Below are 16,457 nucleotides of genomic sequence, written 5' to 3'. Positions count from 1 at the left end.
AAGCATACAAGCAGATGTCTGATGCCTTTCCCTTTTTCTTTCATATGCTAATTAATATATTTAATTAGCAGTTGGAAGCTTTGTCAAAAGGAGTATAGAGTGAATTATTTCACAGTTGTATTCCTTATGGCTAATGATCCCACTAAACCAGGCAGATTTATTTCTATATATGCAGAATTTTAAGAATGAAAAACAACTGCTTTTTTTTATGTAATAGGACAGATGACCCACAACCCCTCCACCCCATACACTCTGGGCAGTATTGGCTGGTATTCAATGCTCCCGATTAACTGTTGTATTTTTTGACGAATCGGGCTGTGTTCACTCCTTACTGTAATTCTTTTTCACTGAAAATCTGATTCACCCTATTCAATGTTCACTGTTCATTGAAAGTGAACAGTGAATGCCGGCCAGTTCTCCATTTCATGCTCGCTGCAATTCACTGGTGTATTTCACTGGGGTTTTCACTGGGATTCGCCGAGAGTGTATGCAATGCTAGGATGGAGAACTGCATTCAGCATAATTTTCGCCATGATTCACTGTTTTGCATTCGACATGTTTTTAAGGTGACCTGGAAAGTGATCTTTTAAAATAAAGTTTTGGTTTTTTTTGGTGTAAAAAAATCAGAAGCTTCTGCTGCCTGTGTCCCCGGCACCCCTCCTTCTCCCCCCCCCCCAAATTCTGGGGCAGACAGGGAGGCTTACATCTCCCTGCCTGCTGCCGTTCCCACGCTCCCTGTGGCAGTTAAAATTCGCCGTCAGGGGCAGCGAGCCCCTGCAGCATTGAATAGGGTGACAGGAAGGGCTGGCAGCGAATCAGTGGCGTAACTATGAATTGGGCGCCTCCCCACCGTTAATGGGGGGCGCCCCCCGCCACACCCCCGGCCCGCAGCCTTACCTGTCTTGCTGGTCCCGTCCCGGCTCCCTTGCTGGCTTCATTCTTCTGCTAGTGAGACGGACCAACACAAAATGTCCGCCCCCATACAGCAGACAGTTTCAGAGAACTGTCTGCTATATGGGGCGGACATTTTATTGTGGTCCGTCTCACTAGCAGAAGAATGAAGCCAGCAAGGGAGCCGGGACGGGACCAGTGAAGTCAGGTAAGGCTGCGGGCGGCGGATTGGTGGGCGGCAGATGGGCGGATGGGAGGGGGCTAAGTATAGCACCACAGCCTCCCGGCGCCCACACATGCACAGCGCCCCCCCCCCCCCCCCCCCGCGGCCTCGGAGGCTGCGGTGCTATAGTTACGCCTCTGCAGCGAATGCTGCAGCCCTCTGGAACCCTGTGCATGTGTAGCGAATCCTAAACATCGCTGCACATAGCGTAATTTGTCATTGAATACTGCCCTCTGCCTTCCATGCTACCTAACTGGTACAGGCTTTTTTTCCAGTTGCTACAAAGTATACATTAGGACAGATTTCTATATTGACACAGTTGAGCGAGATATAAAGTACCAACCAATCAGCTCCTAACTGTATTTTTTTAAAACACAGCCTGCTACATGGCAATTAGGAGCTCACTGCGTGATACTCTCCCCTCTGCGCAAAGGGATGCAGTGTCTGTGGGAGGTTCTGAGAGGGATCTGATTTAATCCCTCTCAAGTAAGCATATGGACAGAAGCTCATAGGGTTTCTGGTGTTACCCTCCACAATGAAGCCCGGTATTCCCAGGCTTTGTACATACCGTATTGCCGTGCTCTGCCACTTGTTATATTGTATGCAGGTATGTCTAATACCCTTTTCACATTGAAATGTCAGGTCCCACTTGGAATTTTGACACAGATTCGTCCCAGAAGGGACCTGGAATTTCCGTTGTTTATCCCCCACAGAAACAAACCAGATTGCTGATGTCCGAAAGGCGGCGGGGCAGAGCCATGGTGCATCATCAGGGGGTGAGGGATGAAGCAGTGCATTGAGCTGAGGCTGCCTTCTCCATATAATGTTAACAGCACCCGTGCATACTGCACAACAACCCGGGTCCAACCAGCAATTTAATCCTTCTTCTAACCCAGAATAGAATGCTGGGTTGCTGGACTCGGGTAATTTATAAAAGGCCATTTCACAACGCACGTCAACCCGGCAATAACTGTGGCCAGCCTCTGATTATTTGTGCAATGTAAAAGGGGTATAAAGCAGACAATGATTATTAATCTTGTGCCTCTGATTAATATTGGAAATAATGCAGGGTTGCCGACTTTTACATTCTCCTTCTCTGGGAGAACCCCGGAGAGGAGACTGTCAGCATCACTTCTGGGGAAGGGGCCTGATGGATTCATTAATGTGGGTTCGGTCATAAACCACAGCAACACTGTCACATACCTCTTTATTAGTAGTAACAACATTATGGGGGGGTATTCAATGTCAGGGGTACAGCTGTCGAGCAAGCTCGACAGCCGTGCCCCTGTCCCGTTCTCGCTTTTCTCGACGTGAGCTCGGAGGTTGGGATTCAATGTCCCGGCCGCCGAGCGTCGAGAAGGGGGCGTGGCCGCGAGTTGAGGATGGAAATAGACGAGCTCCAGCCGGGAGCTCGCCTATTTCCGGCTTTTCTTGGCAGAACGAGCCTGACAGCTTGTGATGCCAGGCACGTTCTGCGGAGAACCCCTGTTCAATGCTGTCGGGGAAGGCCCCGTCGGGAGATGGCTGCGGGAGGTTGACACACATTGCATACCCCCCTATGTGTGACATGGGAGGGAGTTGCTGTAAACAATATGTATACATTGCTGTTTTTATTGTTTGAAATTGAGGTGCAGGAGGGGTAGTTTGCAGGAGTGCTAGCCAGGGTTGAAAGTCTTTGGGCGGGATGTTCAAACATCCGCAGCCCAGCTCTGCCCCCCTTCGCCGCTTATCGCCGACATAATTATCACATATGCTGTAACATGCGATGATTATGGCAAAGGACAGCTGTTGCGTTAAGAGCTGTCCTTTGCGGTGAGAGTCAGCGGGTCCCATGGGGACCCGGCGGCTCTCCCCTCCCTCCCTTACCCGGCACTGCTGCTGCTGCGCCAGGGTCTCCTCCTTCCTGCACCCGGAAGAGGATCATAGTGCAGGAAGGAGGAGGTCACAGGTCCGGGCAGCACAGCTCTGGACTGCCCGAACACAGGTGAGGGGGGGTCGGTGCGGGGTGGCGGGGGTCGGTGCGGGGGCGACAGTGGGTCAGTGCGGGGCGGCGGTGGGTCGGTGCAGGGCAGTGGTGGGTCGCGGGAGAAGCCTATAGGCTTCTATGGGGCATCTCCAGATTTTTCTGCCGATGCCCCCTATCACGGTAATCGCAATAACGGGGTTTTTAACCACATTTTAATTTAGAGAATCTCCCCCTTTCTGTTGATAACCCATGCCATAACTCAGAATCTCACATATTTAAGTATCTTGAAGGAGAGACTTTTATGGAATTGAAGGTGACATCATTGGCGCCTTCGGTGTCTCAGCAACTATATAAATACATAAAATATGAATGTGTCCATGAAACAGTGTCTAATTTTTCCTATTATTCTCCAGTCTGACTCCAAACAGTGACCTTGATCTGTAATTATTTCCTGGCTGAAAATTGTTTCAAACCCTTAACTCTGTCTGTTTTTGTTGCTGATTTTTTAGTTTCCAAGTGTCCTGGATTCTCAGTGCTGTTAATAGTCTGTAGACACTAGTCAAAGTAGCTCAATTTTCCTGGTTTGAGCTACTTTTTAGCTCCCCTAGAAAATTGATGGGCCATATAAAAATCACTCAGTGAGTTGTAAAACTCACTCATGCGTTGAGTGATTTATCAGCTTGCGATATTTATAACATCGCTCATGGGCAAAAATGGCCAGTGCATATACACCTTTAGTTACTTATCGCTATGTCCCAATAGTCTACAGGAGTACAGAATTAAAACCTATGGTCACAGCTAGGGATACTCATGTTGGTCTCGGTCACTGGGATTCATTCTGGAATATAGTACTAGAACACCACAAGCCAGTAATGAGATCTATTACAGCCGCTAAATGATATGAAGTTATGGATGTCTATTTGTATTACTGAATTGACATTTTCACTTGGCTAGGAGAGAAGATTCTCAATGTTATTAAAGCTGAAAACATTAGATGCATCTGCCTGTTGTGAGTTGTAGTGTACTTGCCATTCTTTCAACCCCTGATGTCATTTTTTATACATTTTTAAATCTGTTTTCAACTCTCCTGTGCCCTATACCAAAGCAACCAACCACCATCAGAACTGACATTAAGAGGGAGGTGGCCATGCAAGTTGCAGATGGATCTTGAAGGTTTTAGCACTTTGCGTGCTCTGCAGCCAAGTGTACATATCTGCAATCTGCATGCGCACTTAATTAGCATCACTGCTTGTGGCTGAATGAGCATTACTAGGTGGCAACAGGGCACTCACATGTAGGCTGCGGTAAGAAAGGGCATGTATGCAGGAATTCTGTGGTATACAGAGCACACAGATCTGGATCTCTCATACCAAGTCTAATACCCCTTTCAGACATACGCAAAAATCCCGGGTTTTTTCACATGAACGCGTCCAAACCCGGGACTAGTGTATGTGTGAAAGGGTATACCAGGGTTTTTCCTGGTATTTTACTCCCGGCTTATGTCTGAATGGTATTACCTGGGTTTTTCAGTTTTAAACATGTGATGTGGCTTTTTCTTTGCTGCCGTGGCGTCTTCTGATGAAGTCATCAGCTGCAGCTGAGGAAGACGCCTCAAGCACATGTGCGGAGGTGCTTGCAGAGGCAGTGGCTGCATGTTGCTCCCTGGCTCCCTTTGCAGCAACAGGCAGACAGTGCTGAGTGGACTGAGCTATGCTAGTTCGCTCAGCACAAAGCGCTGCCCAGCACAGACACACAGCGATGTGTAGAGCTGTGTGCTGAGCGAGCTGTCAGTGCCAGTGTTCTCCAGTGAGAGAACACTGGCGATGACGATATTTATGGATAATATTTATGGGCCAATGTGCGTGAGCATCGCTGGTCAGTGATGTAGTCTTGCTATTTTTCTATTCTCTATTCTAAAACTGTTCGCAATGTGATTGAGAGGAAGTAGGTGCCTGAAAGTTGTAACCGGCTACTTCAAGGGAGTGTCAAGAAAAACAGTAGGTGTGCCATAAAAAGCTATGTGAGTGTCAGGGAGAATGCACGTGTTTTAGGGGAGGGTGTGTGAACTCTAGGCCAGATATTGAGAAAAGGGGTAGGGTCTTGCAGGGGCGGATTGGGTGATGAAAACGGCCCGGGAGAGCGGGGTTTTTTTTGGATGCGGAGGCGGTATGCACCATGGGGGGGTGGCGGCGTCGGTATGCCCAGGTGCGGGGGGGGCGACGGTGGTATGCCTGGGGGGTGGTGCTGGCGGTGGCGGTATGCCCGGGGAGGGGGGCGGCCGGGTGGCTCACCTGCTGTTGCTGTTCTTCTTCAGCTGCCGGGCGGAGGGGGAGCAGGGAGCCTGGGAGGTGCTGCACGCGCATGCGCAGCAGCCATGCCCTCCTGCGGCTGTTTTTGATTTGGGCAAAGTGCTGCGGCCACTGTCCACGGCCCGGCTAGCCCAGGGGGGGGAACGCGGTCGGCCCCTTTTGATGAGATTTGGGTCGGCCCACTGTGAAATGGCCTGGTTCCCCGGTGGGCCAATCCGCCCCTAGGGTCTTGAAAAGATGGCACTGAGTAAATTCAAAATGTAGATATACTTATCTTTTCATGTAGTTTTCAATGTTGGTGGTGATTCTTCCTCATTATTCATATTATTGATGGAAGATGCGTGAAAAGATAAGATATAAAATTGGGCGGTGGTTTGATTTTTAAAATTTTTAAAATTGTCATGGGGTGCAGGTAAGGGTGCCTCTCATCAGAGGTAGTAGAGACTAAGGGGGTATTCAATCCCCACCACTATTTTCGACGGGGGAAATAGCGGTGAGTGCCTATTCAATGCTGTCTTTCCCAACAGCATTGAAGAGGCATCTCGGCAAAACGAGCCTGACCTTAAAAAGCAGTTGGGCTAGTTTTGACGAAAATGGCCGTGGATTTTCGAACTCATGGCTGGATCTTGACGATCCATGGCCGTTTCTCACGCCCACGCCCCCTTTTCTGCACTTGGCAGGCAGAACATTGAATCCCGCCTGACGATTATCAGTCGAGCAGTCCGAGAACAGGACAGGGTCATGTCTGGCGGGACCCCCCAACAGTCGTGACCCAGAATTGAATATCCCCCTAAAGCTCCGTATACATGGAGCGATTTTGACTTAAAATTGCGCAATAACATGTCACTCAGCGGCCAAAATTGCTGAGTGTCCCATTTTCATTGTCAAACAACGATGTTCGCTGATGAAAACGAAGACACTCATTCCAAAAAACCTTTGACCATTGTCGACCTAATGCATGTTGACCACATGGTGTCGGTGTATTGACTGTTGATGATATTTTACTCTATACCCCATTAGTACTTCCAGAGGGTTAAATATTATAAATTTGGCAGCACAACTTAAGCAGAAAGTTACAAGATTTGGTTTGTAAAAGAACAGAATTGTGTTGTTTTTTAATTGTGATTGTGGAGAAGTTGACATACGGTGTTGGGGGTGTGCTGTCTGGTCCACACTTCATTGAGATTTCAGCTTTTCCAGGATACAGTCACTAGGGCCCTTATTCTGATCGATGCGTACATTCCCGAATTCTTACGGAGCGGTCCGCACGCCACGCTGTGCGGACATCGTCCGTACAAACGCCCACCGAGCCTCCGCATTCGGACGGACTCACTCTTTAAGAACAGGGCGTGTTTACGGACGACATATAAACCTTGCGTGTGCGGTGGACACGCACAGATTCTGCACAGTGTTACAGCGTAAGCACGGTCTTACCACGGACGGGAACCTGGCCGTACGCACCGATGCGGTGTATTTACGCACAATTCCACACTATTTATCTGAACACAGAAATCGATCACATGACCCACTTATGCAATTAGGCCACCTCATTAAAAAGTGTTTGTATTATATTGGAATCAATTTAATCCTAATACATACTGAAACACATTACTACTACATTCATTACACACATTAACCCTTACATCATGTGAACATAACATACATCTATATACAGTATGTACATTTTGCTAATTTAAAAGAGTATAAACAAGTTACACATATACTGTTCCATGTAAACAAAACACACAGACAACTTCGAACTGTAATAAACTATTTATTAACTTAACAAATTTTTAATGAAAAAAAAATAAATAAATTATAAAGCGACATCGAGCAGCTGGTCCAACTCGGCCATGACCTGCCGCATGTGCTCCCTTATTCTTAAGAGGGCCCCACGTAGACCCTCTTCTGCTTGGGCTGGCTCATCTGTGGACATATTAAAAAGGGTCAAATTACTAATGATATTCATGCATACATTTAACATAGTCATACCTAAATTTTAAAAATGCAAGGTGACAGGTGTGTATATATATATATATATATATATATATATATATATATATATATATATATATGTATTTAGACACATATATAACTATATATATGACACATATATAACTATATATATGACACATACAGCTATACATACATGCATACATCCTAGATGGAAAGCCTGTTTTTTTCCCTCTACCCTTTACTCTGTAGAACACCTCACAGTCATAGTGCTCCTTCGGAATCCAAACCCACCCATGACTAAGCTCTGAGAAGCATGTCATGAGCTGCACCAATCCCAACTCATCAAAAAGCGCTCAGTGTCTGTTATATGATGGAGCGTGGCATGGGACTTAGTCAACTCTCAGGAATGCACAGTACATTTGTGCAATCAAGCATGGCTTGCCTGCTGATGGTCTGCTCCATAAATCATTGTCATAATGCCAGTTAGGTAAAGCTGCAGCACTAACCCACTCCCATGCACAAAATCATTACTAAGACCAAATCAACACACAATTATGGTGCCAGCAATACATGCAGACCGCAGGGGGGGTTTAGCTAGAGGAGGGCCCAGGGGCACTGACCACTTGTTACTCCATTCTAAACCGCGCCTGTCCATACTCCATTTATGCCATACTTAATCTAGTTTAGAAAGATCAATCACCAGTAAACTCTACTCACCTATATGAGGCTACAGATTGTATGCTTGCAGCAGGGACATGTAACCCTTACATGAGCAAGTCATCCCTTTCTTCCAGGATACAGATTAACTACACAGGTTCAGTGGCACTTAAAATCGACCTGAAAGCCATCCTCACAACCTGTGTCATTAATATGTGTCCAGGATGAAAGGGATGGTTTGGCCACCCTATCTAACCCCAAAGTGTGTCTGTTGCTACCCAGTTTGTTGTTTGACTTTATAGTATTTTCAAACACAATTGAATCACCAGTGCTACATAGCAAATAGTAGATGACAAAAGGAATAATGATTCTTTATGTATACATACCACTTTCGGCCGCCTGCTCCACCTCACAGGCCTCCTCATCCTCCTCCTCTTCCTGGCCCTCCTCGGCTGCCACCACCTCCTCCTCGGCTGCCACCACCTCCTCCTCGGATGCCACCACCTCCTCCTCGGCTGCCACCACCTCCTCCTCTTCTAGTGGCACCACCTCCTCCTCCACTTGCTCCCCTTCCTCTGCCACTAGCTCCTCGGCCATCCCATCAGTGCCCTCCTCCTGGGCCTGGCCCGCCTCTGCCTCCTCCCGGGCCTGTCTTGCTCGATCCCGTGCTGTGTTTGAGAAGAAAAAATGCCAATTAGGGGTCATTTGGACAGATGTATTAAGCCTTAACAAGCAATAAATCCAAAGGTTATAAGTAGAGATAAATGTACAGCCAATCAGCTCCTTACTGGCTTTTATAAAACACAGCCTGTAACATGGCAGTTATGATGTGACATTTGGGCCATTGTAAGCATCACAAACAATAATCCTACACAATTACATATTTTATCACCATTACAGGGTGTCAAACAGGAAGTAGCACACATATAGTGTATGCCATGTTTAACTCATGATCAGGCTGGTTACCTTATTGGCTTAAATAAGGTCATGTAAGCAATCATGTACAAATGGCCATTTAATGTGTAAACACTCACATCGCGCAATCCTGGCCCTGATTTGCTGGAGCATATCCGGCTGCCGACGCCTCAGGTCTGACCATCGCCGCTCCAGCTGAGCGATGGTCCTCCGCACCTGTGTGCGTGCGTATATGCGCCGGCGGGCCACCGCATAAGCATTCCGCTTCTGGCGGTTAGTAATAAATGGGCCCGCCCGCCCCAGCCTGGTCTCCATAACGGAGACCAGTGTCCTCAGCTCCGCTGGCGAAAATGGGGCTGCTCTCCCATAGGCCGCCATCTTAGCAATGGCACAATTCAAGCAATCATGTCCTGTCATTGGTTGATCAGAGTGATATTTGGTATTAACTTTATTGTTCATTTTGACAGTAACAGCGTGTATGCGCCACAACAGACGGCTAACCCATTGCATCGCAAACCCACACTTGCTGTACCTTTGCATAGTTGAGCAGACCATGCCATTACTTACTATCTCCTAAACAGACAGTGTAAAATAAGTTGGGAACCCATTATACATAATCTATTACATTCACCAAACATGGGTTAAAGCAACAGGTGAAATAGTCTGCATCACTAGCCAGTTACACCTAACTCTACAAGGTACTAAACAGCTTTATTATAGTGAAAGCTATACAGCAGAAACATAGCAAATAGTCTCAGACCTTTTCCCAATATTAGGCCATGGTGCCATGTGTACACTTACCTTCTACTGGGCCACACTAGAGATGTGAAATGAAAAGTAGCTAGCATCAAGGCTGAATTTGGAGACCTTTCACATGTGATTTGGATGCTAGCACTGATTACTATTGCCTAAGTGGTGGACTGGATTTACATATGGAATGGTTAGTGTCATTTGTACTACATACCAAACAAGTGCTCAGTACAGATGTACATTCACATATACATGTCATGGCTGAACACATTTTTAGTTGGTCATTGCAGTACCAATCTGCAATTAGCTACTAAATCAGGCTTACTAACTTTGCCAGGTTTAAAAAAAAAAAATTTCCGCAGGTAGGGGCGTGGCCTATGCGCAGCACGGTCTACGCTGCCGTACGGAACGCAGCCGTACGGAATGCAGGGTGTCGCTGATGTACGCCAATTACAGAAATAGGATATAAAGGTGTGTTAGGAAACTGCAATGTTGTTGCAAACATGGCTGGATCTCTATCTTAGGAAGAGCAGGAGTGCCAGGACCTGTTTGCCCGCATGGACTCCAGCACCTCCTATGTCCCCCTCAACACAGACCAGCCAATGGGAGAAGAGCAGCCAGATGGGCCATCCACATCAGGCCAATCGGCAGCTGGCCCATCTTCAGCCTCAGCAGAATCATTGGGAACACAACAGGTGGCTTCCCAACAGAGTAGCCAAGCCAGCACTTCAAGTACAGCGACAGGTGGCCGTGGCAGTGGCGGTGCCAGTGGCCGTGGCCGAAATAGGGCAACAGAGGAACCAAGCAGCAGAAACATGGCATTCGAAGCGCAGGAGCTTGCCATCCTGGTGCCCCGCGCACGGGATTGGATCGAGTGTCCACAGGACAGGTTGACACACACAAGGAGATGGAAGATCTGGGAGGACATAACAGCGGAGATTAATGCGGTGGCTCCACAAGTTCATGAGACGGAGCACGTTAAGAAGAGGCAAGTTCATGTGTGTAACATTTGAGCAGTACAATACCACTAATGGTTTCATTAGATGTTAGATGGTGTTGGTCAATGGCCGGTCACGTTGCTTTGAGCCACAGACATGTTTGCCATGTCATTTAATCGATAGTTATTGTAGGGTGAGTGTGAATGTATCTTCTAAGGGTTGTTTTTATATTTTCATTGAATGTAAGTTGTGTGTAATGAAGCACATGTTGTCATCTGTTGCAGATCGCAATGTGTGCTACAGCAAACATGAGGAGTGACATGTAGTAATATGTACACTTTGATTGCAGGTGGCACGACTTCAAAACCAACCTCAAGAAGAAATTGACCCAGCGGTGGGAACACAGCCACACCTCTGGGGCTGGCCCCATGCCATCAAAGCTGAAGCTCACCCCCCTGGAGGAGATGGCACAGTGCTGCATTGCAGTAGAGGAGGTCCGGGGGGTGAGCAACGTCGACAGCGAGGCCCCAGCGGAAGTCATGGCTTCTTTGCTTGAAGGTAATTATTTGCCATGCCATAAGTAGCTGGTCCTAATTTTGCATGGAATGTGTTGTAATTGTAATGTTCTCTTTCACCAGCATCCCCACCGCTTGGGCCAGAATCTCTTGAGGTTGAGGAGTCTGTGCCACCTGCCACCAGTACCAGGCCCGTGCAGCAGCAGCAGCCACTGACCGAGGCTGAATTGGACAGGTGGGTGCAGGTGCTTTCCCATATTCAGCAGCAGGGAGAGTCGGCATCAGAGCGGGTGCGTAGGACCGAGGAGGTGTTGCAGGGTTTGGTCAGCAGCCAGCAGACTATCGCTGGGAGCCTGCAGGCTATGGCTGCCACCCAGCAATCAATTTCTGCTAGCCTGCAGGTGCTGGCTGATCAAGCCCTGCGGCAAAATGACCTCCTCCTCCACCATAATGAGCTTATGGTGGAGCTAGTTGCCAGCAATAGGGTCCTATTGTCATCCGTTTCTGGTGCATTACCACCAGCAGCACTCCCTGCTGGCAGAGGGGGAACACCATCCCCCCCCTCAGCAGCATCTGCTCCACCTGGGCCATCATCCGAACGTGGCCGTGGCCGAAGAGCTGCTGCACGTGGCAAGGAGCCTGCCAAGGGCAAACGTGCCCGCAGATGAACTTGTGTCCGCATTAATCTCCACCCTTATGTCTTCCCAAATCTTTCATTGAGCTGTGTGTGTCAGCATCCTGTGTCCAATTCCGTGCAGAGGGTACCCACATTTGCCCTCGTTTCGAATGTCATGTTTGGTTCCCCTGTTGGCCTCTTTCGGCTACCATTACTGTGTGCTGTACTTGAAGTGTTGGTGCTATACTTTTGTTGTGAAGCCACCTGATGTGTTCCTAATGATTCTGCTGTTTCTATGTATGTCAAAAAATCATGTCTTTATTATATTTTTTATAATTTTATTCCTGGCATGGTACCTTTTAATTTGTTACGGTTTCCATTTTATTTGTTAAGTTCATGTAATAAATATTTTTTTTCCCCCCAAATGTTTGGTTTAATTGATACATGTAGAAGTGACATGTGTATTTGTATTATTAATATTAAGTTGTGTCCATTATTTGCAGTGTAAAAGTGTGTGAAAAGTGCAGCATATATGTGTGTGTTTAGTAATGTTCCATTTAAGCTGCAATGGTTCCAATTGAAGCAGTGAGAAGCGTGTAATTAATGAGTAATGAGTAAAGGAGTGGATTGAATTGTGTTCAGCTGACATTGATTGTAGTGATTAGGCATTCCAATTGCCTAGCGCATGAACGAGTGGTGTCCGCAAAGCAATACTTGCTTATGGACACCGCATATTTCTAGCCTTTTTGTTCGCGTACATTCGGTGTCCTGTCCGAATTCACGCCCACCCAAATAAGTGCACTCCCCCGTGTCCGCCCATGTTTCCACCCAGTTTAGCCCACTTTGAAAGTACGCCCCTGTGTAGTTCCGAATGACGCCCATAATACGCCCATATTTCCAGAGTGTTTGCGGCGCACATTTCTGTACGGGATTATTGAGAACAAGTACGTAGACCATGCGTGGCACATGCGCATAGCGTTCCCCACGCATGCGCAGACGGCTAAAAAACGCCATCCGAAAGTATTCGGAAATATACGCACCAACCAGATTAAGGCCCTAGGTCACCAAGCATTATGTCGACAAGTATTAGGTTGACATTTGAAGGTCCACATGCATGAAGGGTGACATGACTAAAGGTCGACATGGGTTAGGTCGACACAAGCATTAAGTCCGAAATGGGGAAGGTCGACATGAGGTTTTTCACTTTTTTTTTTTTTACATGTGCCAACAGGCAGTATTTCATGCCCTTACATCCACTAGGGTATGGCAGGAGAATAAAATTGTGTGCCAAGCGTAGCGAGACACAGTGCCCGAAGCATGGCAAGCATAGCGAGCCGTGTGAGGGGATGCGTTGCTCTTTTTTAGTGTCCACGTCGACTGTGTTGACATTCAGGACAAAAAAGTGAAAAAGACCATATCAACCTTTTGACTGTCGACCTTCCCCATGTCGACCTAAGGATTGTGTCGACCTAATGACCTGTCTACCTAACCCATGTTGACCTTCAGTCATGTCGACCTTCATGAAAGAAAGGATGTGTGTGCCAACGCCGGCTGCACAGTAATAAATTGAATGTTTTTTTTTTCTAAAAGTATATAGTTTATTACAACATAAAATTATTAGATGTAATGCAGATAGATAATCATAAAAAAAGCAATAAAAATACATAGTAAAAACATGGTATTCCGTGTTAATAATTCTAAATGAATTGGAGCATATTACCACTGAATTTCCAATGGGTGGGTTTTTAGTTGTAGTGTCCAAACCTTAAAAGCAACAGGTGATTGACCAGGTGGCCGACGGTCCAAATGGAGTATGGTGGATATGAATGATGTTACAGTGATCCACAGTCCCAGATGGTAGGTGATGGTAAACCTGGATAAACAAACTGTTCAATAGGGTCGCCTCCGATATCCTCCGGATATGATGGGAGTTGTGCAGGATATAGTCCAAAATGAGTCCCACAGTTGGATCCAACAATAGTGGCAAGTGGTATATGCTCAACAATGAGGGCTCAACGTGTTTCCCTGGAGCAATACCTCCAGCTTCTTCAGCTAGGTAGGGAAACTAAAAAAGAGCAACGCGTCCCCCGAGGCGACCCTATTGAACAGTTTGTTTATTAGTATTTGTTTATAACAGTATTGTTTCATTAAGAATTATTAACATGGAATTCCATGTTTTTACTATGTATTTGTATTGCTTTTTTATGATTATCTATCTGCATTACATCTAATAATTGTATGTTGTAATAAACTATATACTTTTAGAAAAAACATTCAATTTATTACTGTGCAGCCGGCGCTGGTACACACATCCTTTCTTTTTTGCTATATCTATTTAGGGGCTGACAACCCCAGTAATAGCTGCCTGTTAGTAGCGCACCTTTTCTTTTTCTTTACCTTGTAAAAATATGTCGACCTTCATGCATATCGACCTTCAGTCCTGTCGGCCTTCATGCATGGAGACGTAATGTCCATTCCAGCTTTTTCACATACAGTCAGGGGCATAGTGAGCCGTGTGGGGCCCCGGTATTTAATGTTGAAAGATTGTCTATAAAGGGGGCATGTCCACAACATTTGAATACAGGGGGTAGGTGGGGCATGGGAGAGGGCACATGCTTCCTACCTTGCTTGTTCCAGGAAGCGAGTCCCTCCTCCTCTGCTTGTGCCATCATTGTAGTTATAATTGAGAAGATGGCGTGTGGACACTAGATAGCAAAGCCACTGTCATGGAGTCTTTGCTTTCAATGTGCTGCACCATCTTCCCAAAGATGTCACTGGGAAAATGGCAGCAACCCGAGCCTGTGTAATTAGTTAGTATCTGCCCCTCCCCCCATCTTGTGCCAGTGCATGCAGTACAACAATATATAATAAATCAATATGCTTAGAATCAGACATGTTTGCTTTTTTAATGTCTATGAATTGTGTCAATTAGTATATGTTTGGGGAGGATGTATGGAGAAGGTTCATATTTAAATACATCTTCTGTTGTGTCCAGCTCAGAAATACCCATAATTCCTAAATTGTTTCTGAAATATTTTTCCATTTTAATTTATCAAAGACTCATCTGACATATTACACTAGATTATAGCTTGCATCTGCTAAATCACTGTGATAACATGCTAGCTCATCCATGTTGTGCTCATAAAGATGTCTCATATTTCTCTCAGTCAGTAGTCATTTATTCAAAGTTGTTGGTAAGATTTTCCCTAAAGACATTGAAACATTTTTTCTTATTAATTCTCAGTGTGGTGCAGGAAACGCTCTTATTCTGAGGAGAAGCAGAGCCTCAAAGTGAGGATGAAGGTGAGGATGAAGATTATAAAGCCAATATGGCCAAGAAGGTACCACCAGCATTAGCAGAACACAGCTAAAGGTTCCATGCTGCAGAGAAAGAAGTAAGTTTTAGTAAAGAACATTCATTTTTACTATTATGTTTGTGGTACAGTTAACCCTGTATTGTTTGGGCTGCCAAATTATAGCATAAAGCCATTTTGTACCAGAGTAGGAAGTGTTAGTGATTTCAGTCCTGCACATGGTCAGCATCTGTGCCATTTACACAGTTATTTCTATGGCGCCATGGAGAGATAACTATTGTGGATGGGTACAAGATATGTACATGGTGTTGGGTCTCTACCAATGTCTTCATTTATTTTCAGTGTACCTTATATTTAACAGCTGAAGTTGTCCTGTATATGGGCCTTTAACCATGTCAGCATTAGAACTTTAAACAGTATTGGTAAAGAATTATGTTTAAAGTTGTAAAAATGCTTTGAATCACATTTTTGTGTGCTCGACATTACATTGTCCCCATTGTGATGTCAACGAAATAACTATTTCCCGTTTATATTCTGTGTACACGATTGATGTGCCTGGAGCTGAACACAAGATTCTGTGGTTGTAGAAGTGTAGAACTTTAGGCTCTCAGTTTTCAACTCAATGCAAGAAGCACAAATCCAATACATTGGGTCTGATTCAGAGATGTATGTAAATGCCTTCAATGCTGCAAATTTGCCTAGAGAGGCAGTGCAAAGATATCTGGGATTTGTATTTAGATGCATATTAGTAACTGGTCTGTTGCCTGCCGGTCACCTGCAGTGCGACTTCACCAAATGTGCAATGGCAAAAAAAAAAAAAATTCCTACAGTATTCGCTTTGAGTCCATCTCTGATCAGGCCCATTGTTGCTGTTGTAATTGTGTTGTAAGATATTATACAATGTGACAATAGAGTGGCTATTAGTGAAAAACTGTGGTAATGTAAGTAGTTATATCACATTTACAGTATAGATGATAGATGATGTCTAGGTGGGGATACGGTCGTATTGTCGACCCGACTTAGGTCAACAGTGATTAGGTCAACACCATTGGGTCGACAGGCAACTAGGTCGGCAGGTGTCTAGGTTGATATGGGACAAGGTCGACATGGTTTTAGGTCGACAAATGCATTAGGTTGACATGGGTTAGGTCAACAGGTCGCGAGGTCGACATGGGTTTTTTTCACAGTTTTTTGAGCTGACATTTGCCGACAGGCGGTAGTTCATGCCCTACCATCCACTAGGGCGTGGTGGGAGAATAGGGAAAAAAGGGATATAAAGATATCCACTAAAGGCACTTCAGTATGAGTGTGCTTGGCTAGTAAGCAGCAATCTAAAAAAGGGGGTGTCAACCCCAATACAATATAGAAAAAACAGGATGAGTGGTTGATTGCGCTAGTGATGAACAA

The 16,457-nt window shown here is 45.9% G+C and overlaps 2 protein-coding genes across 4 annotated transcripts in view; both read left to right on the top strand.

The window, feature by feature from the left end:
* The window catches only part of SIPA1L2 (signal induced proliferation associated 1 like 2), a 348,073-nt gene that overhangs the window by 79,461 nt on the left and 252,155 nt on the right, over window positions 1-16,457 (top strand). For all 3 annotated transcript variants that reach the window (XM_083176266.1, XM_083176268.1, XM_083176267.1), the window contains exon 2: window positions 14,981-15,131. The gene's annotated coding sequence lies outside the window, so the exon portion shown is untranslated. The remainder of the gene's footprint in view (window positions 1-14,980; window positions 15,132-16,457) is intronic.
* LOC146063677 (uncharacterized) lies at window positions 10,733-11,969 on the top strand. The gene is made up of 2 exons (XM_083176272.1): window positions 10,733-11,163; window positions 11,244-11,969. The coding sequence occupies exons 1-2, from the start codon at window positions 11,034-11,036 to the stop codon at window positions 11,786-11,788; spliced, it is 675 nt and encodes a 224-aa protein (XP_083032398.1). The 5' UTR covers window positions 10,733-11,033; the 3' UTR covers window positions 11,789-11,969.

Source organism: Crinia signifera, chromosome 3 (assembly GCF_055691185.1).
Source record: "Crinia signifera chromosome 3, ASM5569118v1, whole genome shotgun sequence".
Classification (NCBI taxonomy): Eukaryota; Metazoa; Chordata; class Amphibia; order Anura; family Myobatrachidae; genus Crinia; species Crinia signifera.
This window is presented reverse-complemented; position numbering and strand designations above follow the sequence as displayed.